This window comes from Oculina patagonica, chromosome 2 (genome assembly GCF_052425735.1).
Source record: "Oculina patagonica isolate OP01 chromosome 2, crgOcupat, whole genome shotgun sequence".
Lineage (NCBI taxonomy): Eukaryota > Metazoa > Cnidaria > Anthozoa > Scleractinia > Oculinidae > Oculina > Oculina patagonica.
In genome coordinates this window covers 30,841,946-30,866,845 of record NC_135759.1, presented here as the reverse complement: position 1 = coordinate 30,866,845, position 24,900 = coordinate 30,841,946, and the positions used below count along the sequence as shown (strand labels likewise).

Below are 24,900 nucleotides of genomic sequence, written 5' to 3'. Positions count from 1 at the left end.
TGTATCTTTAAAAAATTGTTTTAAAATACAAATTGATCCGTGTGTCTTTGCCTAATTTACAGGAACACGATTGTCCTTTTTGAAACCTCAAAATGGAGTGACAGCTGCAGTGGTGAAGTGACAGTTTTAAAGCCCTTGGCCGGGTTGTTCAAAGCATGATTAAGCTAATCCAGAATTAGCGTGAACTTTGATTTCAGTTTTTTAACTTTTCAGTGAGGTTTTCAGGGCCGTAACAAGACCTTTAGCATAGACGAGGCAAGATTTTGCGAGGTTAACGTTCTGTAGGCATGCCGTCCAGAAAATGTTTTGAAATCTAGAAGCTCTGAAACTCTTTCTTAAACATTTTTTATAAGGTATTTCTTGAAAAAAAAACTCAATCTTGTTGAACTGGGGATTATTTTCCCAACTAAACACATTTAATTTTGAAGTTTGGGTTGAAATCTAGACGAGGCAAGTGCCTTGTCTTGCCTCTTGCTAGTTACGGCCCTGGTTTTCTGTTTACTGATGGTATTTTCTGTCCTCCACTAATCTTAAATTCTACAAAACATAAGCAATAAAAACACTTTTGTCATACAAAAGAAATTGAATTCTTGATCAACTTTTAATCCTGAGTTAGTGTAACAGAAATCGGCTTTCTAACAACCCAGCCCTGGGGAACATGATAAGGACTCTTGTGGGTGCCGCCACCAAAAGCAAGTAGAAAAACATCCGGGAAAGGGGGAGGGAGGAGGTATACACTTATTGTGTTGTTAATTAAGCAGTTTCCATAGCAGCAAGGTCGTTTCTTTTAACCTCTCTAGCACTCACATTCCACTGAAACTCGGCAAACTGATCATCAGAAAATCATAAGTCTAACTCGTCGGCAGAAAATCTCTTTCTTCAGCGTTGACGTCTACGGTATAAAAGTTAGTCTTCCGGTGCGCGCCTCCAAGCAATGGTTCATTTTCACTGGCCTTGTGTTCATTTCCAAAATAGAGAACATAATGCTGCAAGATAAGGATGATGTTGAATAAAAGTGAAACTACAGCCAGGGCCATCTTGGGAATGTTGCCAGTCAGTTGATCGTTACTGTGTTCAATGAAGCAGTACAGATCCATTTGTAAAAAGCTAAGAACTCCACCTCCAAAATCAAGGAGCACTCCACCAATATGAAATCCAACTGTCGACTTCCGCTTGAAATTTAGCCAAACTTGAGGATAATACTAAATACATGTAATGAAAAAGTATATTTTGGTTTAATCAGTATTTTATTAATGTATTAAACATTTTTCAGTTAACTCAAAAACTCACTTCAACGTTCATTTTTTTAACTGGGCTGGGAAAATGGGATTTATTCCAACCCCCCCCCCCTCCCTCCCCCTCACCCCCCTCAGGACCCTCTATATCGACGATTTGAGCCGGAAGCCGTCCTTAAAATGTTCCTCTTGCAGTGAAACTCTCCGACTCTGGCGTCCATGTCACTGTCACGTGAATTGATGGTTCCAGCCGAGTCAGATTTAAATAAAGGTCGACAGGTATTTTTTGCAGGTTGCAGGTTGAAACAACCCGTTTATTTGAGTTGAAGTTGCAAAAACCCTAACAATAAGGTCAACCCAAGCAACCTAAGCTAATTTAGGCTAATCGGAGTGTTATTCGGGCTAACCGGAGTGCGAAGTAGACTACGAAATTCAACCTGCAAAAAATGCCTTCCCAATAATTAAAAGATGGCCATAGGTTGATTCATTCTGTACGTGTATTATTTTGCATTTTCAGAATAAATGATGGGGAAACAAATTTAGTTCTTACCCAAATATCAGCCTTGGTTATGTTCTTAGCTTGTTCTAATAAGACTTTACCCTTTCTTACCCTCAACATTATTATAAAAGAGATTCTTATAAACACAAGTTCACTACTCAGTGTACAAAGGTTAAAAAAGTATACCTTATTATAGGAAAATTAACGATACATTCACGTTAATTTTATGCATGTTTAACGCGTTATTGAACGCACGTAATTCACGTTAACTTCGGTGAATAACTTACCGTTCCAAATGACACAACCAGTTTTACGTATCCACAGTACTGGAGGACCAAAAACCACGAGCCGACACCAAAACAGCGAAGAACAGTTAGGACAGCCAGAGTAAGCAAACAACCAATACAAACAACGACAGTGCTTCGATGAATTGTCTGCGATCCCCGATCATAAATTAAGCACTGTATTACAAGGACAATTGTACAAAGAAACGCTACGACAGCGAACACGACATCCGTCAGCTTTACAGGGTTGTCTTCATTCGAATTTCCAGGGATAAGTTTCGGGTCGAAGAAGACCGTCAAATTGTAAATCATGTACATCACATAGCTGAGGAAATAAACGGCCAACGTATCCAACGAAAAACCCACCACACATTTGCGTCTCCAGTTTTCGTATATCTGTGGGAAAAAGGATACTATCCAACACGAGAAATAACCCCAACCAACCACATCGGCCAAAATGTTGAGGAAAGTAGTGTTGGTCATGATTGCGTGTGAAGTCAATCTACGGCATACAAGAGGCGCGAATGTGAATTATAAAATAATTATCTGAAATGTCGCTCACATGCACCGCCATCGAACCGCCACGTACACGTACAGATATATATATATATATATATATATATATATATATATATGTTGTGTAAAAAAACGGTTTTTGTAAAAAAGCTGCTTTTTTACATAAAAAAGCAGCTTTCTTACAAATATATAATTGTAAAAAAGCAGCCTTTTTACAAGAATATATGTTTGTAAAAAAGCTGCTTTTTTATGTAAAAAAGCAGCTTTTTTACAGTTATATAATTGTAAAAAAGCTGCTTTTTTACAGGAATATATATTTGTAAAAAAGCTGCTTTTTTACAAGAATATAATCGTAAAAAAGCTGCTTTTTTACAAAAATATATATTTGTAAAAAGCTGCTTTTTTACAAGAAATATCTTTGTAAAAAAGTTGCTTTTTTACAGAAAAACGGACAAGATGCTGCATAGAGTACCTTTAGAGAATTTGAGTTGGAATTAGGGTATGCCAAAACCCATATACCAAAGCGCAACTGTCTTAAAGCCTCAGTCGAACACTGAGTCACAACGTTAATATTATGCGAAACGTGTAGCATTTCTAGATCTGTTTAGTTGCCTTGTTGCTACACTTTTTGAAGTGTTCGTGATAATGAAGCGATCTTGCATGCCCGGTACATCAAGCCTGTTTCATTTCGATCAAGATATTGATTTTCGTTCGCTAAAAAAACGAGGGACTGAAACTGGCTAATATGTTTCGACATGTGAATGTTTACGCAAGGGTCATGCAGAGGTCACGAAAACTAAATCATTTGGTGAAATCAGGATATTCACTTTTTTAAATTAGCTCTATTTAAAATACATTCATACGAATCTCGTGCTTCGGTGATGCGAAAATTAAGAACGGAAGCGGTTTATTATTTGAGGCCAGCTGCTTCATCAAAACTAAACAGTCATCATTCCGGCGGCCTTCGATCGGCGAGTTGAAATTTAAATCTGTTTAAAACAACAAACGTCTGCTTTTAGGCTGAGAGTTAGAATATAATACGAAGAACTTGCTCCAGTGTTTATCGATTTAAATTTATTTCAAACAAACGAAAAAACCTAACCGTTTTAATTAGTCTTTGCTGAGCTACATGTATAGCAGACAGACCTTTTTCTTGCAACCTAATTTTGTAAAGAAACCGGCCATACAAATGTTCACACATTAAAATACAGAATGACACTGCCAAATAATTCAAGCCTTTTAAGCGTACAGAAAGATTCAGAACACTTGCTTTAATTGAAAGAAAGCTATAGCCTTCGAATCATTTTTTTTTACAAATATATAAGTGTAAAAATGCAGCTTTTTTACAAAATATATAATTGTAAGAAAACCGCTTTTTTACAATGCCGTTTTTTTACGCCACATATATATATATATATATATATATATATATATATATATATATATATATATATATATATATATTTTAACAGGGTGACCTGACCCCTTCAGTCGCAGGACTGGTATCAACGGGGGCCCTGTGAGAATAAAACAAATTTAAAGTAAAAGAGAGTATGTATAAAATATCTATCTATCTATAAAATCTACTTTAAAAAGATACCGCTAAAATGCTAAAAAAAGTTAAAAAGTTTAAAAGAAGTACTAGTGTTCTCATAAAAATAAGTAAATTTCGAATTAAAAATGTTCTAAAAATAACCTAAGAATAAAAAGCAGAGATAGCTTGAAAACGTTCCTTTGGCTGCATAGTCTTAATAATCGTTGGAAGACAATTAAAAATGAATGCACCATGATAATAAAAAGACTTTTTAGCGACATCTAAATGAATGTTTGGAAGTATAATGTCAGTAAAAGACGATCTATAGTGCATCTCTGATTAAAAACATGTTGCTTGTCGCCCTGGCTACGTAACAGGAAATAGTCTTTAAAATATGAGGGAACGTCTCCGACCAAGCACTCGTTAACTAACAGTGCACAGTGCTTTTCCATAGTTTTTGTAAGAGGCGGCCAACGTAGGTTCTCGAGTACATGTTCGAGTATTGTTTCCGTGGCTATGTCAGGTTTAAAACCGTATACTATTTTCGCAGCTCGTCGTTGTAGGCGTTCAAGAGACTTTTTGTTAGTGCTGCCCAAAGGGCAAAAGCACGTATCACAATAGCTTATTATCGGTAATACTGTGGACAAATAGATCTTATTAGAGCAGGAGTTTCCTCAGCAGGAGCTGTCACTGATGGGCTCCTGGTCACGCATGGTATATTGATTTACGAAATTACCTCAGAATAAAAGTTAACTAAGTTTACTTAGTGTAATAAGTAGTAATAATAAGCCAAAAAGAACAAGGATTGTTAAGATTCGAGAAGTTTGAACGGGATTGCAGATTTCAAATGTTAAAAATAAAGGTTATTTAAGATTTTCAAGAATCGCCCTCCGTGGGAAAGCTCCTTAAAAACTGTTCTCTTTAAGGTCGCGCGGGACCCTTGCTCATTAAAAAATTCATTAGCCAAATTTCTTGACGGAGTGCTATCTTGTAAAGCTTTAATTCGCTACATTTTGAACATCGATTCCTCTAAAATTTAACAAGGATATTCGGGGATGATGGAATTACACCATGATTCTCCTTTTACTGAGGGATGACCGTTGACTGTGATGTTACAAGCCCTTAATAATGCGATTTTGTATCCAAGTTTTCGGGTAGGACAGCGCACCAAATTAAATGATTATATAGCCTAGTGATAAATCTTAACCTCTTTTGTGCTATGGCTAGAACGAAATTTTCAATTTCAAAAACTGCTACAAGTTAATGGCTTCTAAGAGAGCAAAAATGTGAAATCTTAACTTTGAAACGTGCTATCTTCATTTTGAAAAGGAAATTTAAAAATTCGCTCTAGTCATAGCACAATAGAATACACCAAGTTTATGTTCCTCGCGAATCAACTCTTGAAATTCTATATCGGCGGAGAAAACTTGGACACAAAATTGCAGGTTTTGGGGCTTCCAAAGACCTTCCGAGTCACTGTTTACAACAACGGGTGATATATTCAAAGCTGTGAATCTAATTATGATAATTCCCTATGTTCCAACGCACGTGGCACAAAGCTGAGAACAATTACTAGAAATTACTTGTACAAAAGAGTTTAAAAACAAATATTCTCATGAATATTTCGTTTGTTGTCGGCTTCAGTCGTCCGGCAGTTCGTGCATACTCTTTAAATAAATACATACTAATGATTGCAAGGGTCCTGCGCGACCTTAATGTCAGATCTCGACTGGTGAAAATTTCTCGACTGACCGTGTTTTTAACTAATAAAAAAAATTTCCACCAACTTAAAAAAATCTCCACTCGTTCAAATTTCTAACCTCTATGCGGCTGTTCATTGTGCTCGTCACGCAATCACCTCTACTAACTGTGATTCAAGGGGCACTAATGCATGTTCTCGACAGACCATAACTTTTTTGACTTCTAACCCGCTGGCTCAAGTACCCATCCTCAATTCTAGAAAGCTGGATTTGCATCTCGCTGGCGACAGCTGGTATGATACACAGAAGCCACATTGTAGTACCTGATTACAGTTTTATTAAAAGATTATATAAATAGGTCACATTTGACAACTCCAGTTAAAAAACACAGATTCCCATTCCCATGTACAATGCAGTTCACATCTTCCCTTTAATATGCAAGTTTTTTAAATTGGCACAGTTCTCTATAATAAAATTGATTACATCTTTCCCTCTAGATAGGCTGTCATATTCCAATTTACACCAATGAGTTTCACAGCAATCATGCCATGGCCATTTCATGCTGTGCAGCATATCTAGACAAGAAAAAAAAATAGTTTTGTTCAATATTTATATGTGTATGGTGAAAACGTTTAAGCCTCATCACCACAATACAAAGGCTTTCATTCTTAATGGAAACTGCTCAACTCAATTTTTATGTACCAATTCAGTTGTTTACTACAGTGTAAATATTTAACAATCATCCTACAAAATTGTGCGGAATATCACCTGATACTACAGCTGAGTTGGCTAAAATCAGATGAAATTCCGCAAGATTGAGCAGGATAATTGTTTTGTTATTCAACAAAGTACATGTATCAACAAAATATATTTTGCAACTAGAAAAAACTGGGGTTGTGCAGCATTTCCAAGATTTCAAACGAATCTTGACAAGCTATGTATGTCGCAGGATATCTGTCATGACGGATGACAGATAACAATCCCATTTTGACCATATTTGGACAGCGTGTGCATTTGTTGAATAATAACGGTACATACATGTATCCTGTCATACTTTATACCAAGTTATTTTTACTAGTCAGGTAATATTTGAATAACATTAAATAACAGTGACAAAAAAGGTGGGTATGTAGGTTTTTACTGAGTCAATCCTCAAACCCAACTTTAAGGAATTACGTTATCATTCTGTACATTCTTGACTTGACTTAGCCTCTTCCTCTCCTTGTACTTCTAATATTTCATGTAAACACTTGTAAAATTACCGCAAGTAAAGATTTCACTCACCTCCCCGTTACATAGTGGAATAGTTGCCTCTCTATGTCTCCAAGCAGAGAACTGGCACCAATTCTAAACAAGTTAGGATGTGTCCAATCATCTCCAAGTTCTTCCTTCATCATGGAGAGCCATGTTAAAGAATCTTTGGCACTACGGATCCCACCTGCTGGCTTAAAGCCTACTTTGTGACCAGTTTGCTGAAACAGGAAGCAAATAAGGTTTCTTAACTTTTTTTATGAAAAGCATTAAACATGTAAATTAGAAAAACAGAGAGATAAATAAATTTGTTTGGGGGGAGCTGGGATCACAAAGTGGTGAGAGAGCTCAGGTTCAAAACCTGGGTTGAGTTTGTTGTTGATCTCAACCTTGCTCTGAGGGTTTTTGTTTGGGTTCTCCAGTTTTCCTCCCTCCACAAAAACCAGCACTTTTAAATTCCAATTCGATCTGGAAGTAGGGGATAAAGAGCCACTCTTTGGATATGACACTCTTTAAGTTATTCTTACTGTATTTTATTTATACATGTATTTGACTCAATTTTTTCTGAGAAAAATCTTAACAAAAGAAACAAAAAGAATCAAAAATGAATAGATCAGTTTACAAAATCCAGAAAAGTTATGGGTTCATAATTTACAAAATGGCAACATAACTCTGCATACAAATACCTTATTGCATCATCATCATCATAGCTTTACCAAATAATTTGTTTCTCTTAGGAATTCTTTTTACCGTACATTTGTATTTGTGCCCAATTATATTCATCTTTGACCTGATGATGATGTCAAGCTAACATTGAAAAGTCATCCCATTTAAAACTTTTGGACCAAGTTGGTTTTAACCTTTTAAGTTTTAGCCCAATGTTTAGCAAATCTCTTCTTCTAGGCAGCATAACGACGCAGATAAAACTGAATAATAAGAGTGCCCAACATGGATTTAACAGTTGCAGCTAGAAAGATATTAGGTTCTTTATTGGATGGTCAACACTTGTATAATTTCTCTCATGGCAAAATGCCCATACACTACAGGTACATGTAATACCTGATAGTAATCCCTGACTGCCCGCACCATAACCAATGCAACTGGGAATGTTGCATTTACCGACTCTTTACCAGTTGACGTTTTAATGAAATCTGAGCCAGCCATCATCGAAACCAAACTAGCTTTGTATACATTGGTTAAAGAGCCAAGTTCACCTGTATGACAAAATAAAATGCATGTGAACCCAATGTGAAACAACCCAGTGGCTGACAATTGGCAACTTGCAATATGAATGGTTAGCTAATCAGGTGTTTTCTATTGATCAACAGAAGGCCAACTGGTTATACCAGTACTTGTAAATGGCTTTTCATACACCACTGCCAAAAGGTAACTAAAACTCTTGCTCACCGTCCACTAATGACATTGTATTAATGTCGTCAGTCGAAAAGTATTTACAAAGGGGTAAGGTAAAGTGATTTAGTTATAGTGTACATGTATGTGACATCTTGCAGGGCACTGTAACCTGTAACACCTGTTACAGCTGAGTTCACTTGATGTTACAGGTGAAGATGTCAACTGAAGTTACACTTGCAAACAGAGCAAAATGATATGGGTTATAACTTCAACTTAAATGACAACCCTGTTCTGGGCACAAGAATCTAAAATTAAAAAAGGGACAAGTTTGGCATACTGGTACAATGACTGCAATACCCCTTTTTCAGTCTATCTGTTTCATTTGTAGACTGATGACCTCAGACAACATCAACCCTCCAAAATTATTTTTTTCCTTAGTGGCCATTTGGCCACCTTCTGTTCAAGTTTGGTCGCAAGTGAAAAATTTTAGGCGCTAAATTAAGCTCACACTTTCAATCCTTCTTCTCAATTATTAGTCGCCAGGCTGGCGACTTCAGTTCTAATTTAAATGCCTGCTCCAAAATTTTAGTTGCCATGGCGACTTAAATGGTCTTAACTTGGAAGGTTGAACATACAAGTAAAAAATAATAGTACCTGTGGCAATAATTGTCTTAAGATGAGCTTCTCCACAAGCTTTGCGCATTGCCTGCACTTCATTATAAAGTGCTTCCCAGTTTCCCTCCAGTACATATGCTCTGCTGATTACAATGTCGATTTCTGTGGCACCTGAAGCCACGGCAGTCTCTATTTCCTCCAGTCTTTGCTTGAGAGGAGTCTGACCTGTAATAAAACCCCACATTATATTTCTTGTGACTACTAATCCTGAAAATTATTCTGTACTTATTGAATTCCTGTAAATTATACTGTACTTATTGAATTCCTCCAAGAACAAAATAATAAATTTTGTTCAAGTGCAATATTCCTAGTTACTTTGATACAGAAACTAGCATTAAGCACTGGCCTGGAGAGACACTCTGCTCACAAACACACTTAATACAACCAGGAGGACAGGGGGTGTGAGGGAGGTTACAACCAGGATGCAAAACTTTCTTAAAAGCACTAACAATCACTACTGCTCTAAAACTTGCTTGAAATGCAATACAAGAGCTTTCCACGTATTAGGTGCCATGGGCCCCACAAAGGCTCCACCTCTAAATACAGCCCCAACATGTAAATTTTTTACACCCCTGACATGACGGCCTCTACAAGTACTAAAACATATCGATGAGGAGGGGTTTGGAGTTGAAGGGGGCGGGGTAGTGGCAACAAAATAAAATCATCGATCAGAGTTAGGTTCGTTTTATACCTGCTGGGAATCCTGCAGCCACTGAAGCAACTGGAACATTGGACTCAATATTCTTGAGAGTCTTGACAGCGTCCGGAACGCGCGATGAGTAAACACAAACGGCACCTGTGGTTATACCCTTGTCGGCCATACCCATGCTTTCCAGCAAGTCTTGTCTCACGGGGTTTTGTGCCTTGAAGCACAGCCGAGCAACATTGGTCGCAGTGTCATCCCCTGAGAGGGTGGTTAGATCTATGCAAGTCACCGCTCGGAGAAGCCAAGCCGCTTGCCATTGCTTCTTTATCGATCGGCGGGTTTTTAGCGTGTCTGCACGTCGTTTAACTGCAGGAAGGTTAACTCGTGACCTGCCTACCCACTCTAAATCGAGCGGAACTCCAGGATTACGAACTAAATGGGAAGACATCTTGGACAACGTGTGAGGAGAGAGAGCGAGGAGACTGGCGCCCACTTTGTTCTTCTTCTTGAGCCCGCGTGTTACAGAAAAATGCCAGCGGTTGCCACCCATCGCGATACGAAAATATGGCGGTTTTTGCAGTGGTAAGTAGTTTACAAAATCATTGCCTGAGAGCAGTGGCTTGTCAGTTGCCAGACCACGAAACTTCGTTAGGTCTGCTTCCATTAGAGATAAAGACAAAGCTGGTTAATTTGCTCTCCAAGCGAGGTCTTCTGACGGACTCCAATCTTGCAAATGTGAGTAGCTAGGATGTTTGTTTATTCATTGTGTCTAGATACCCGGCAGCCGGGAAGTGTTTTCAAAATACTACATACCCGGCAGTCTGAAATTATTCTAGAATTTCCACGGAAAAACCAATCCAATCCTCCTCAAAACTATAGATCTTTGCTTAGAAATGCCAAGCGATTTCAATTATAGTTTTGGCTTTGTGTTTGAGGAAATTTTCGAGCTTGGGCATACTACAAAATCTTGATTCTTCGACACTTAGAAAAAATTCGTACTCTGACTCCGGTGTCAACTCTTATAGAATAATTTCTACAAAAACTGAAGTTGAAACCTTGCGAGAGTATTCGATATTTGCTGAGAAATGCGAAGCGATTCTAAATAATGTTTTGCTTTTGTTGTGGACGAATTCTCTTGGCTTCGGCGTACTATAAAATCCTCGACTCACGGGCACGGTTGTTCAAAAGACTAGATACCCGGCAGTCAAAAATTCATGAATAATCAATACATTCAATATCCACAAAAATGATCATTGAAACCTAGCTCCCGAGAGTATTTCAGTATTTCAATTTTCGGTCGGAAATACCAAGCGAGTTTTTACAATGTCAGTTTGGTTTTGCACAAATTGTACGAACTTTATGTGACTCACGGGCACGATTTTTCAAAGACTACATACCCGGCAGTCAAAAAAGCTTCCCGTTTTTCCATCAAAATTTCCATTTGAACCTGCTGAGATGTCGGTGTAGAAATACCAAGCGATTTTCCAACTTAAGGCCTCAACAATTGCCTCGGCAAAGTAGTACAAAATAGCTACAAAACGCTTGAGCGTTCGGTGACGAAAGTCCGCCACCGATGTAACTTCCGGTGTGACACTTTAGTGGCGTGACAAAGGTGGCACGTGGTGTTGCTTTTCGCGCCAAAACGAACTCAGCGTTGGAAGCGACGAAGTTCTTCTGTGGGCTAAACGGCTTAGCGTTGGAAGCGACGAAGCTCTCGGTTAAATAGAAATACAAAGCGTTCCTCTATATATAGTCACTCAAGTAGATTTTTTCAAATTCAGGGGATTTGTCCCCTCAGTGAGGAGACCACTCTCAGATCAGTTCGCAACGTGTGCCTAATAGCGTTGAGGTTCTGTTGATCTGATTTTTGACTGCCGGGTATGTAGTCTTTGAAAAATCGTGCCCGTGAGTCACATAAAATTCGTACAATTTGTGCAAAACCAAACTGACATTGTAAAAACTCGCTTGGTATTTCCGACCGAAAATTGAAATACTGAAATACTCTCGGGAGCTAGGTTTCAATGATCATTTTTGTGGATATTGAATGTATTGATTATTCATGAAATTTTGACTGCCGGGTATCTAGTCTTTTGAACAACCGTGCCCGTGAGTCGAGGATTTTATAGTACGCCGAAGCCAAGAGAATTCGTCCACAACAAAAGCAAAACATTATTTAGAATCGCTTCACATTTCTCAGCAAATATCGAATACTCTCGCAGGGTTTCAACTTCAGTTTTTGTAGAAATTATTCTATAAGAGTTGACACCGGAGTCAGAGTACGAATTTTTTCTAAGTGTCGAAGAATCAAGATTTTGTAGTATGCCCAAGCTCGAAAATTTCCTCAAACACAAAGCCAAAACTATAATTGAAATCGCTTGGCATTTCTAAGCAAAGATCTATAGTTTTGAGGAGGATTGGATTGGTTTTTCCGTGGAAATTCTAGAATAATTTCAGACTGCCGGGTATGTAGTATTTTGAAAACACTTCCCGGCTGCCGGGTATCTAGACACAATGTTGTTTATTTACTGACTTTATACTTGTCAGATCTGAAATTCTGCTGATCCTGCAGTGTATAGGTCTGTTACAGCTGCATTAATGTCCATTTTAGGCGTTGCAAGAAGAAGAAGTCACCCAAATTCCCTGTTAAATGTTACGATAGGTTCTTTCAGTCTTGAAAGATGAAAATACTAATTAATCGGGCGTGGCCGATTTATAGTTTACCCTTTGGTCGTCCTAGAGCATAGTCTCCTGTCGGCCAAAAAGACGGGGATAGCTTGGGGTTGCTACAAAACCGCTACGGGTGACGCATACCGCAATGGTTTTCATTTTAGTTTTGACAGGAAATCGTTGCAGGCACACTTGGTCGACTTTTGGGTTAATGTGTAATCAGGTTGTGTTTTTTTGCTTCGGCGGAAGGACAGAGAAAAAAGCTTACGGGGCAAAGTACAGTATGGGGCCCAGTTCTCGGCCACTTTTGACGTAAACTTGTATTTCTTACCTCAGAAGAACCGCAGGAACTTGAAATTTCTCCCAGAGCTAGGTACATTATTCAGCTTTTTGGTGTAAAGCTATCGACCGGTCAAAAATTAATTTTCCCGAGCAATAATAAAAATAAAAGCTCCATTTGTGGGCCCAGTTCTCGGCCACCTTGGCCCAGTTCTCGGCCACTAAAAAGCTTGTGCGTAATTATCTGTAAAAAAAATGCTCAATTAATTTTCACAGTCATAAAATCACTCTGTAAACCTATTTATGTTATATCGATCCCAAATTATTTTTATGAGGCTTTGTTTTACTTTAGAAAAGAAGGATTTTAACGCGCCTAGTTGCCTATGTGCAGGTTCTGGCAAAACCGCATTGTGTGACCAATGCATTTAGATGGTTTATTTTGCAGTGAAAAGGTCTTGAAAGAGTTAGGTGTTGTAGAAATAATAGACAAGACAAGAGTCAGCTCAAAACTTAGAGATAAGATTGAACTTTATTTTTAAAACATTTATTTCTTTCATTCTGGCAGCAGCAGATGAAATTATATTAAAAACCAAGCGCTAAGCTGTGATAGCGAGCAGGGTGGCCGAGAACTGGCAAATACGCAAACGTCGCAAGAAAAAATTTCGAAGTAAATTAAGACCAAAAAATACAACGGTTCAACGAAAAGTTAACTAAAGCAGAAAGCTGAATTATTCTACGTTTCACATGCCAAAAATTAGCTCGTATGGTGGGGGCTTTTGGATAAAATACGAATTTAACTACATCCATGAATTTTAAGGAGCCGTAAACAAACAAATTTTTCGGGAATGCAAATTCACCTACCTCCGCGTAAATTCGACTTGTGAGCTTTCTATATCGAATTGAACGATCAAACTCAAGATACTTAAAGCACATGAATCAGTCTATCGTTTGAAGGAAATACCTTTTTCTTTTAATTCAACTGGAGTGTGAAAAAACGCGTTAAACACAAAGTGGCCGAGAACTGGACCCGGCCGAGAACTGGGCCCCATACTGTACTGATATTCACCATTGTGAAATTGCACTTACCGTAAACACCCGCGGATAAGCCGCACCCGCAGATAAGCCGCACCCTGAGTTTAACAACTCAAATGTTGGAAAAAAGTTTTTTGAAAGTGAATCAAAGAAAATCCAAAGTCGAGTCAAAAATCCAAAGTTGAGTCTTTAGGAAGTCTTCTTCATCGAACGTAAACTCAATGAACATTGAAACAGAGAATACTTCAGTCTTACCCACAATTTGAGCTCTTTAATATAATGAAAACCAACTTTGACATATTATGGGTGATCTTTTTCTGGCATTTGTTGACAGGTATTTCTTCATTCAACGCAGTTTTTCCATAGATTTTTGTGTCACAACATTGAACAACTTGCGTTTGCAAAACGTTCGTAGCTTAGTAACCAGGCATTTGATCGGATGCGAAATATGGGACTAGGGCGAGAACGTAAAGCAAAACAAGATGGCGATGGAGGCGTTCGGGTTTCGTGGCTATCATATCGACAAATTAAGGAGATTTGGGAGCCATCTATTGGAGATAAACTCGTTGCATGAAGAGAATTTCATAATCAGTTCGACAAATTTTCCATCGAAGTGCAAAATGAGAAAGAAACAATTGGCCATCTTACTCGTGAATACTCGTGGTATTTTCTCGCTCGTAAAGTATCAATATTTATACTATTAAAGTTATAGGCCATTGTCGACACTGCAAACAGTATAGGAGCTGTCAAACTTGCAAAAGCAATGACCGGTACTCTCTTGTAGTTTTGTGTAATATTAATTTACATACTTTTCCATAAATTAGCATCAGTCCACGAAAATTTACGGCACCTTTTCCGAATGTTCCCGCAGATAAGCCGCACCCCCGCTTTCGAGCGAAAATTTTTGGAAAAAAGGTGCGGCTTATCTGCGGGTTTTTACGGTACTTTGACAAGTTAAAGTTATTTTTGTAAATGAAAAAGGTAACGTCATTGATGTCACGCAGTGTTTTTTTTAGCAAACTAGATGGTTTGCTGGTTTCTGACTATGAATGGGGGTGTGATCTTGCGGTATATTTTTTGAGCCTGACTCCGCCGTAAAACTTTTTTTTTATTTAGCAAGAACTGTGTCGATTTTCATTTCTGAACAATTGGTCGTCAAGTCGTTTGTCACAAAGAGTAGAATGTTTGTACAGCATGTTTTGGAATTATTTTAGATTTGGTTAGTAAGACGCTTCTGAAGACCTGAGCAAAACATTGGGAATGTACAGTATTAATAGGAACTTGAATGGAATTTTTCACAAGTTGGATAAAGGTATCAACTGAAAAAAATGGACTTCAAAATGAGAACTTGGATTTTGTTGTAATTAAATTTTATCGCGGATTGGATGCATAATATCACGGCTTTGAAAGTCTTCAAATAATTAGAAAGGTTCCTTTCTTCCTTTTGATCTTATTGTTATTTTCATGTATTGATTATTCGAAAGTGGTTTTCGTTGATACGAAAAAAAAAACGGGTTTTCACTGAATTGCTTGAAGTATTTTTAGACGTGATAATATTGGCTTAATCAAATTACATTGTGCACGAAATATTTGTTATTCTTTTGTCTTGAAACTTTGAGGAAATTGAAATTTTTGTTTGACAGTAGTGTATGAAAGGCATTTTATAGAACTGAATAAAAAATAAGAAACATTGATAAAGGTTATTTCAAAGATTTATTTTGCCTGATTTTGAAGGGTTTCAGGAGTTTTAAAGAGTGCTGGTAAACGGCTGTATGTTGTTTGTGATTACGGATCTTATTTAGTTTCGAACGCTCTAATTTTTGAAAGGTTAAAACAGGTTAAAACCGGGCGGTTTCATGAGTTTTTTGGGTAGAAAGGTACGGTGGTGGTCAAAAAAAAATGTTTAGAAAGGAATGACTGTAGTAGCACGTAAGTCGGAGGTTTGCGTGAGTCACGGGGTATAGTATGCGTGAGCTGGATTTCCGGCGTCATAACGGCATGTTTTGTTTACTGAAAGATACACTCGACGTTTAGTTAGCTTAGTCGGCTTGGGAAACTATTTTAAAAATGAATGTTGTAATAGTTAATTAATAGTAATCTAGAATTAACCCACTCTCTCGATTGGAGTCTGTTCTGGATTCGCGCTACCTTTTCGCCGCGAAGGAATTTTGTAAAATTTCGCTAGTGGAAAGAGGTACTGTAAGAACAGTATCAATAACTCAAAAGGAGGAACTTCTTTGTAGCTCTGAATTAAGACGTATGATAAAATTTTAGAATAAGAAACTTTCGATATATGGTTTTCATATTGTTTTTGTCAATTTCCTTTGTGGCAGATTTTTTGAGAATCAGCTTTTCTTTCGTGTGATGACAGACACAGGACAGAACGAGAGGTGGATGAGAAAGATGCCGAAGATGAATAGGCACCGAAAAACGACAAGAACCGTCAAGGACTTATTAATCGGGCGTGGCCGATTTATAGTTTACCCTTTGGTCGTCCTAGACGATAGTCTTCTGTCGGCTAAAAATGACGGGGATAGCCTGGGCCAATCGGTTTCATTTCAGTTTTGACAGTAAATCGTTGTAGGAACACTGGGTCGACTTTTGGGCTAATCTGCAATCTGGTTCTCTTCTTTGCTTCGGCGGGAGGACAGAGAAAAAAGCTTAACGGGTAAAGTACTAATAATCACCATTGTGAAACTATAGTTGCTTTGACAAGTTGAAGCTATTTTTGTAAATAAAAGGGGTAACGTCATTCATGTCACGCAATGTTTTTGTGGGAAACTTTGAAACTAGACGCTTTGCTGGTTTCTACAAATAGCAGTGTGATCTGGCGGTACATTTTTTTGAGGCGGACTCCACTTTAAAACTATTTTTTATATATTTAGCAAGAAGTATGTCGATTTTCATTTCCGCACAGTTGGGCGTCAAAGTCGCCTGTCACAAAGAGTAGAATGTTTGCACAACTTGGTTTGGATATATTTTAGATTTGACTAGTGACGTTAGTATGACACTTCTCAAGACGTCAGCAAAACATTGGCAATGTACAGTATTGGTGTGAACTTGAATGGAATTTTTTACGAGATCAGTAATGCTATCAAATGAAAAGATGACTCGAAAATGAAAACTTCGAATAATTATAATTAAATACCAATTGAATTTTAGATGAGAAATTCCGGAAGTGACATCTGTGTTCAAAAGAGGAATTTTTGTACAACTTAAAGTTCCGAAAAAAAAGACCACATGTTTTGTAAAAATCACAGACAAACATGATCAGGAAAACAAAACAGGCCAATGGGTTTTATTCACGAAAATACAACTTTCTTAAGAAAGACTTTGTAAACAAGACAATGGAATCGAATTACATTTCACACGAAATTTGCATACATTTGAACTTGCAAAAAGAAGTATCTCTGCCGAGACATAATAGCGAGACCTTACATTAATAATTATTGTATTCTGATCTGATTGTTATTTTTTATGGATTATAACTATTTGAAAGTGGTACTCATCGATTAAAACAAAACGGTTTTCCATTCACTGCTTGGAGTATTTATAGACGCGAAAACATTCGCTTACTCAAATTACATTCTGCACGAAATATTTTGTATCCATTTGTCCCGAAACTTTGAGGAAATTGAAATCTTTGTGGACAGTACTGCATAAAAGCAGTTCATAGAATTGAATAAAAAGATAAGAACCATATTGATAAAGGAAATTTTAAAACTTTATTTTGGCTCATTTTGACGAAATTCAGGATTTTCAAAGACTGCCAGTAAACGGCTGTATCTTGTCTGTCTCTAACGATTTTACTACGGTTTCGAACGAGCTAATTTTTCAACATGATATCATGGTAGCGGGCAGAAGTCGGTTCGTTCTTAATTTTTCAATACGGTATACAAGTTACAGGTCAATATACAGACCCTCTGTACAGTAAAAAACGTTTTGGGAACAAACCCTTGTGAACTTATTTTCTATGTTGATCAGTAAAAATCCTTAGTACGACATGGGGTTTGTTATCAAGTTCGTTAGTACGTTAATACTGCAAGGTGTATAACCTCAGAAAATTATTATCAAGTGTGTTTTGTTTTATTAGCGGTTTATACTCTAAGGTCTTGGTATGGGAGATCAAAATTAAGGCAAATTTCTGTTATTATCTGGTTGCTTGGCACAGATTAGTACGATACTGAATTGGTTAGGAAATGTAAACAAACATTAAATTGAATGAGAGTAGAAAGGGAGGGACAGGTGGGGGTGAAAGGCTAAGGAGATGGAAAGGGAGGGAGAATTAAAATCCATGGTTGGTTATATCACGCAACCTTTGACTTCTGTTGTTTTCTCACAAGAACAAAACTTAAGGTGGGGTTCTACCTGAATTTGAATGGAACTTTAAGAGATTTAAAGAAGGGATTGAAGAAAAGAATGGAAACACCTCCAAACAGTTGACCCCCTCGCAAGAGCACTCCGGGTTGTCAGGAGACTGTTTGGTGTCCGTCCACCAATTTTTAACTTCAAATTCAAATTTTAAAATCACATTAAATCTCCAATATTTCTTATTTGTCTAAATTTTACTAATCCTTTGAGAAAAACTATCGCCTCCCAGACATCCCCCAAAATTGTCCAAAAATTAACAAAATACTGCAAAACAAATATATATGGGATAAGTAAAGCTTTTTTGGAATCCTTGAAACGCGGCTGAAATGGTTTTCAGTGTTTTCCAGCCCTTATACTTTGGATCAGTACTACTATTCTTCACCAGTTGCTATTACAGTAATGGTATGAAACAAATACCTAATCATTGGTCAAAAAGTTGTGATCATTTTCTTGACAATAGTAGTTACCTGATTAGGAGAAATGCGTCAGCCACCTAAAGCGTTGGAAAAATTGGTCTTCAGGTAAAACCCCGCCTTTATTAAGTATTGCGAAAAGGCTGCACTTTGCTAAGTGTTACAAATTTATATCTTCTAGACGTCTAGTTCAATCGTTTATTTGTATTGTGCGAAATATATTTTTATAATTTGAGACCATTATGTCATTAATAACCTAGGTGCTAGGGTTACCCTAGCAGGAGGGTTACCCTAGCGCTCCCACATTTCTTCTTATTTTCATCGACGTGTTTACAAGGCGCTAGGGTTACCCTAGCACCTAGGGTAACCCTAGCTGAGTGCTAGGGTTACCCTAGGTGCTAGGGTAACCCTAGCGCCTTGTAAACGCTCTGCTAGGGATAACTCGCCTACCCGAGACAACTTTATTTTGGCTCCAAGAAGCTAAATATGTTTAAAAATACCGACAAAAACAGCGAATTGTGACCAAGAAACATCGTGTTCATTCACAATTTGTCGTATTTTTGCACTGGAACGGAATTATTTTCGAATAACAGCTTCTAACGACAAAATTTTACAAGGTTAACTGAAGCGTAACCGGTGTAAGTTGACCCGGGTAAGTAGGGTTACCCTACCTGCGAATTTTGCTTGTAAACCCGGGCTATCTTCTAACCCTCTTGCTAGGGTAACCCTAGCACCTAGGGTTACCCTACCTGCTTGTAAACAGGCCCTAAGTAATAATGCAATCTTGAAAACATTCCAGATTTTCATTATTAAATAGAAACACGAAAAATTCAAATTTGGGAAAACAAGCCTGTCAAAATGACGTTGCCATGATGATTTCAAGTTACTGGCACAATAACTAATCCTACCAGATTATTGCGAGATAAATTTTAGATAAACGCGCAAAGTTTGGCAGCGTTTGGTTGAATCTTGAAAAAGTTATAAGCGTCCAAAGTCAGCGCGGGCCTCAAAAGCTCCCCCCCCCCCCCCCCCTCCCGGCCTGAATAGGTTTAAGTGACTGTTTTTCCAGTGATTTTTACTGTACTGTACCCTGCTTTTCAAGTCAAAACAGATAGCTAATTATTAAGCGCCCGATTTTAAGCTTCTCAAGCTTCTCAAGCTTCTTGTTCTCCTATAAACTATAGCTAGCTATCTTATGGCATGTACAGTAACACAGATGTTGTTTTTGAGAATTTGGTGTTTTTCCCTTGTTGAGAGGAAATTAACGCTCCATGAAATTAACACGAATTTTAAAAATTCACATTAATTTTTGTCTGCGTTAATTTCCATAACATTGATTAAGTGAAGCGTTAATTTCTGCAACGTTATATTTCCCCAAATTTTGGATCCAGTCCAGACATAGTTGACTTTCTTTTCTACAAACTGTTTTCTTTTGCAATGTAAAATCCTACATGTATAATGTTGTGAAATTATCAGAGCAGTTCGAAATCTGACACATAAACATCTTATGACTTTGGCCAAAACAATTTCAATGTTCAGTTGAAACAAAATTTGTTCTTGCTGTCACCAAAAACTGCACTTCCTTATGTTAATCATGTTACCGGTAATTTCCTTCATTTTAAAAATCTACCTCCTCTTTCATATTTATTTCCTTTATTCAGGAGTAAGTTTTCCTCAAAATATTATTCACCTTAATTTAATATGCTTTAATTTCAAATACCTTAATTAACATGAGCTTTAATTTTCTGTAATAAGATACTCCTAGTTCACATACTATAGCTCTTTTAAGCTTCTAGGGGACTTATTTCTTTTTAGGACCTTTTGAAAGGGGAGAGGGCTTATTAGAGACCTGGTGCTTATTTCAAATCATGTATTATGTTAAATACATATAAGAGAACCAAAGCGAACTTTTAATGTTTGATGAACACATTTGAACATGTACAGTTGTTTGCTTGTTCATACATTGTCATGATTTGTAGGGGTATCAAATGGTCTTTGCGAGCATGCGAGCACAGCGTTTTTCTTTGCGAGCACGAGCATTGACAAAAATTAGCCTTGCGAGCAACGAGCACTTTTCAAAAACCTACCTCCACTAAAAATCGAGCATGCGAGCACTTGTAAAAATGTGCGAGCACGAGCAAAGGAGCACCCACTAAGATTTTGCGAGCACTGCAAGCACTGCGACATTTTGAGGGACCATTCATGACTCCTATTTGTCATTTTTGAAAGGTTTATGTAAAAAGTCATCAAACCTGTTGTTACATGTAAATTCATGCACTTTGTTACAAACAATGTTGTTATTAATATTTAACAACTATTCACCGAAGTCAATGTGCCTAGTGGTGGATACTTACCTTGCTGTGAATCAGCGAGTTTAATATTCACCACTAGCCACTGACACTGAAGTGAATAGCTGTTTTTTTATACTAAAACAGTGAGATAATATAGCCCAAAAGGATGATTTTTGACTAATTTATTCCTGTCAAAGATTACAATATTTTCAAATATTTTCTCGTTTTCCTTGCTCTGAGGTGAATAGCAAAAGATTTTCAGAGTTTGAGTAGCCAATCAGCATGTGCAAAAAACGCTGTCCACTGTTATAGTAGTATATACTAATTACATAATTATAAATGAAGGAATTGCAAACCATAAGAAGTCATGTTCGTTTGTCCTTTTATAGACTGGGCATTTTTTTATGTTTTTTAAGGTATTACACCCTGCCTTAAGAGAGCTGGAGCTGTGTGAGTGCACAATAACAGATGATGGACTTGCTTGTCTCTGCATTTGTAAAAATTTGCGAAAATTGGACTTAAATGCTACCAAGCATTCAAGAGAGAGTATCACTTCTAAAGGTATGTGATGATTCTGGCTCAAGCCCTTAATTTCCCTACCATCTTGAAAGGGCACATTTTTGACAAAAAAACATAATGTACAATGTACATGTAGCCAGTGAGCAGTCTTTTGTACAAGTGGCAAAGCTGCATGAAAGAGACTGCTTTGTGGTCCAAAGGTGAGCCTGTGAGCAGGCTTAACATAGTAGTGGGACTAGCTAGTAGCTACATGCAACTTTCCTTGGTTGCAAATTTGCAAAACGTGATAGAAATGTCTGGTCATAGGGCAGTTTCGTGTAAGTAATACTCAATTTAAGTACTCATTACCCAGGGCTTGAGACTTACAGAAGCCAACTAGCCAAAGGCTAGTAGAAATGCAGTTTTGCCTAGTAGATTTTGGGTTTTCACTAGCCAAAATGTCTAGTGGAAATTTAAGGCAGTTTTGTGAAAAGAAACCCCAAATTGAAATTGACTCTGAGAGAACAGATCTAACAAGTTCACTGTTGACATATATCAAAGAATACGGACAAGCCTATTAAGTAAGTTACCGAAAAGCACCAAACGATAACTTTGTTTAGGACTTTCCAGTGACAAAAGCGACAAGTGAAAGAAAACTGTTTCTGCTAATTATCAGCCTGTCTGGGAAATTTAGACTGTACCGGGGTTTAGTTGGTCTGCAACGCAGGCTGGGGAAATCAAGCATTATTTAGGTTGTAACATTAATCAGTGACTGGGTAAGGCTGAAAGGTTGTAGTTAGCAAAAATGTTAGTCTCAAACCCTGACTACTATACATTTCTGTTAATATTGCACTGTACATGAACAGTCAAGCTCTTGTAAGTGACCACATCAGGAATTTGACTAGAGCTCAGGTTGTTTATGAGAATGAGCGCTTGTAAGCTAAGCAACCACACACTAAAACAATAGAGACTTGTCGCTTACCTAAGCCGCTTTTAGCATAAATCTTTTTCCAGCCTTAAATCATCTTATTGTTATACTACAATAAATGTAATCAAGTAGTGTGTTCTTTTATTGAAGTGCTTACTAATATGACCCAGAGTTGAATCAAAAATCTTTGAGTGGACGTTTACAAGAGATTTAAACCAAGGAAAAGACCAGGCAGTTGGTTCTTTCCAGAGATGGTCATGGTGGCTTGCAGGAGCAGTTGCTTATGAGAGCTTTGAGAAACAATAGCCCTTATGCATGTTTACGTCCGACTGACTAGTTTCGCCACCAAGCCTCGATTTCGAAGTACAAACTTGCAATTTTTATCATGAGCGAATTCCTAAAGCAGCAAAGATGAAAAGAATACCCACATGAAAACTGCATGAAGGTGACAGAGGGTGAAGATTAATTTGTTTTAACGAGGCTCAGTAATACAATGCATTTTCTTCGTTTTACAGGTATCAGCAAAGTGTTTTCCTCTTGTTGCCGCCTTCAAACAGTGTATCTCCGCCGATGTGTTTATGTTACAGATGATGGAGTTGCTTCTCTGACTCAACACTGCAGTCATTTGGAACATCTCAATTTATGTGGATGTGTCAACATTACAGATGCATCACTTCAGCTCATAGCACTCAACTGCAGATTTCTTCAAAGTCTCAACATCTCTAATACTAGGGTAATGGAAGCAAGTTATCCATAAAATACAAAATTATTGTTAATATATAAATATATATATAATTTGCCGGAACAAAATGTTATATTCAAATCCTGTTTAAATAAGTGGACTGAATAAAAATGTGGGCTTTTCTATTATATAACTGACTTTTTAAAATAATTTGCAGGTAACTGATGATGGTATAATGCACTTAACGAGTGGAATATGTCAACAATCTCTTAAAGTAAGTACAATGTTTAGCCTGTTCCAGACGTTCGCTTAGGGGAGGGGTGTGTCACCTTTTTTATTTCAATCGCCGTTCTTCTTTTGAGAAGTAACTAGTAATTTTGCAGTTCAAATAACACCTTGTTGTTGTTCTCCCTAATTCGTACTGACACATTGTCAGTCCTGAGTTTTGAAATCGACTGCCGAAAGAGAGATTTGCTTGCCTTCAAAACAGCACTAAAACATTAATAAATCCCCTTTATTAATACCTTTATTTCATATTTACATGAACTCCAACTGATATGCAGTTGAATCCCGATAACTCGAACCTTCAAGGAAAATAAACAAGGTTCGAGTTAGCGAGAGTAAAATTAGTAAGAAAATGACCTGGAAGGGAAGGGAAAATGTTCGATTCAGTGAGACATTTGAGTCATTGAGGGTTTGAGTTATCGGGATTAAACTGTATGATTTAAAATAAGCCTCCCGTCTCTAAAAGGCCCCTCTCTATTAAGCTGGGATTAAGCCCCCTTCGAAAGGTCTTCGAAGAGCTTTACTGTATTAAAAGATATGACTGTAAGCTCTTGATTTTTCTTTGACTTCTTTACTTTGCAGGAAGTTCAAGTGTCACACTGTGTTCACATAACAGATGTCAGCATTGAGGCACTGCTCGCTTGCTGTCCAAGAATAAACATTCTTATATTTGATGGCTGCCCTCGCGTTACGGACAGATCCCGTCAAGCTCTTGAAGAAGCCATGCTGCGTGGCGGGCGTATGAAACAGTTATCATGGACGGTGTATTAGCTGCTGCCAAGTTTGCAACCCTGACAATTATTTATTGATACATCTTGTTAGGATTAGCTTAATAAGATAATTCCGGTGTCATTTAAAAAACGCGCCATGTGATGGAGTTTACTGAGCAACATATGACATCAACATACATCTTTAAAAAAAGAAAACACGAGGTTAACCTAACAACGTTTCCCTAAAATTTAATAATTGACAAAAATAAAAGATTCTTTTATCTTATTGAAAAATAAGTTAACTTTAAAAATTTGATACTTAAAAATATGTGACTAATTTACCTTTTGATTTAATTTACATATATATGTGTGTTTTCTTAAAAGAAAACTTTTAAGTTATGACTTGAATTGTTTAAAATTTTTCAGCCTAGGTAAGCTGTTCTGGTTTTGCACAATGCGAATTTAATTACACTTTGCTGAATCTTCTAATGGATAACTTGTAAGAATGTTTTGCTCGAGTGTAATCTGGTTTCCGTAAAACGGGTTTGATCCGACTGGGCTTAACTGCAGAATACCCTGACACTTGAACTAAATTCCACGTAGCCGGCCACTACTGTAATATAGTAAAAGACAAGCAACACAATGTAGTTCATATAATCTATGTGTTGGGCTTTCGTGTCTGGGTTCGTGCGACAAACAACACAATCTAGTTCACATAATCTATGTGTTGGGCTTTCGTGTCTGGGTTCGTGCAGTTGCATCATTGTTCGCCTGTGAAGCGTGCGTCACATGTTTTTAATTTCCGCATGCTCTGTAAGATTTCTCAGGGTTCTCTTGTTTTTACGCGAGGAAATGAGGAAGTGAAGGACCCCGGGAATGAGGTTGCTATGGAGATATGTCAAGCATGTCACGGAAGAAATATACGTGTTTCTAATACAAGACCCTTCTGGGCACCGGCTTTGTACATAAACGAATGCCACCCAGTATAAATTGCTATAAATAAAGCAAAACTGAGAATGTATCTATCAGGTAAAAAGTTTAAATGAAAACC

The 24,900-nt window shown here is 37.5% G+C and overlaps 3 protein-coding genes across 3 annotated transcripts; 1 reads left to right on the top strand and 2 right to left on the bottom strand.

Annotated features, from left to right (window-relative positions):
* Positions 1-35: 35 nt before the first annotated feature.
* Positions 36-2,584, bottom strand: LOC144644095 (cystinosin homolog). Its single transcript, XM_078503514.1, has 2 exons — positions 2,022-2,584; positions 36-1,202 (listed from the first exon to the last, which is right to left on the bottom strand). Exons 1-2 carry the CDS (start codon positions 2,499-2,501, stop codon positions 852-854), a joined length of 831 nt encoding a protein of 276 aa, XP_078359640.1. The 5' UTR covers positions 2,502-2,584; the 3' UTR covers positions 36-851.
* A 3,504-nt stretch (positions 2,585-6,088) lies between these two features.
* LOC144644113 (deoxyribose-phosphate aldolase-like) lies at positions 6,089-10,394 on the bottom strand. The gene is made up of 5 exons (XM_078503527.1): positions 9,739-10,394; positions 9,027-9,212; positions 8,079-8,233; positions 7,053-7,240; positions 6,089-6,343 (listed from the first exon to the last, which is right to left on the bottom strand). Exons 1-5 carry the CDS (start codon positions 10,355-10,357, stop codon positions 6,310-6,312), a joined length of 1,182 nt encoding a protein of 393 aa, XP_078359653.1. The 5' UTR covers positions 10,358-10,394; the 3' UTR covers positions 6,089-6,309.
* Positions 10,395-20,049: 9,655 nt separating this feature from the next.
* On the top strand, positions 20,050-23,910 carry LOC144642289 (protein AMN1 homolog). The gene is made up of 5 exons (XM_078501261.1): positions 20,050-20,058; positions 21,163-21,307; positions 22,688-22,905; positions 23,072-23,128; positions 23,722-23,910. The coding sequence occupies exons 1-5, from the start codon at positions 20,050-20,052 to the stop codon at positions 23,908-23,910; spliced, it is 618 nt and encodes a 205-aa protein (XP_078357387.1).
* The last annotated feature ends 990 nt before the right edge of the window (positions 23,911-24,900 follow it).

Excerpts from the sequence above, each read along its gene's own strand:
- LOC144644095 (XM_078503514.1), bottom strand. The coding sequence starts at position 2,501 with ATGACCAACACTACTTTCCTCAACATTTTGGCCGATGTGGTTGGTTGG. Across the intron at positions 1,203-2,021 it reads TGGTTGTGTCATTTGGAACG|TATTATCCTCAAGTTTGGCT; the intron begins GTAAGTTATTCA and ends ACATGTATTTAG.
- LOC144642289 (XM_078501261.1), top strand. Across the intron at positions 22,906-23,071 it reads TCAACATCTCTAATACTAGG|GTAACTGATGATGGTATAAT; the intron begins GTAATGGAAGCA and ends AATAATTTGCAG. Across the intron at positions 23,129-23,721 it reads TATGTCAACAATCTCTTAAA|GAAGTTCAAGTGTCACACTG; the intron begins GTAAGTACAATG and ends TTTACTTTGCAG.
- LOC144644113 (XM_078503527.1), bottom strand. The coding sequence starts at position 10,357 with ATGGAAGCAGACCTAACGAAGTTTCGTGGTCTGGCAACTGACAAGCCA. Across the intron at positions 8,234-9,026 it reads TAAGACAATTATTGCCACAG|GTGAACTTGGCTCTTTAACC; the intron begins GTACTATTATTT and ends TTTGTCATACAG. Across the intron at positions 7,241-8,078 it reads CAGTCAGGGATTACTATCAG|CAAACTGGTCACAAAGTAGG; the intron begins GTATTACATGTA and ends TTCCTGTTTCAG.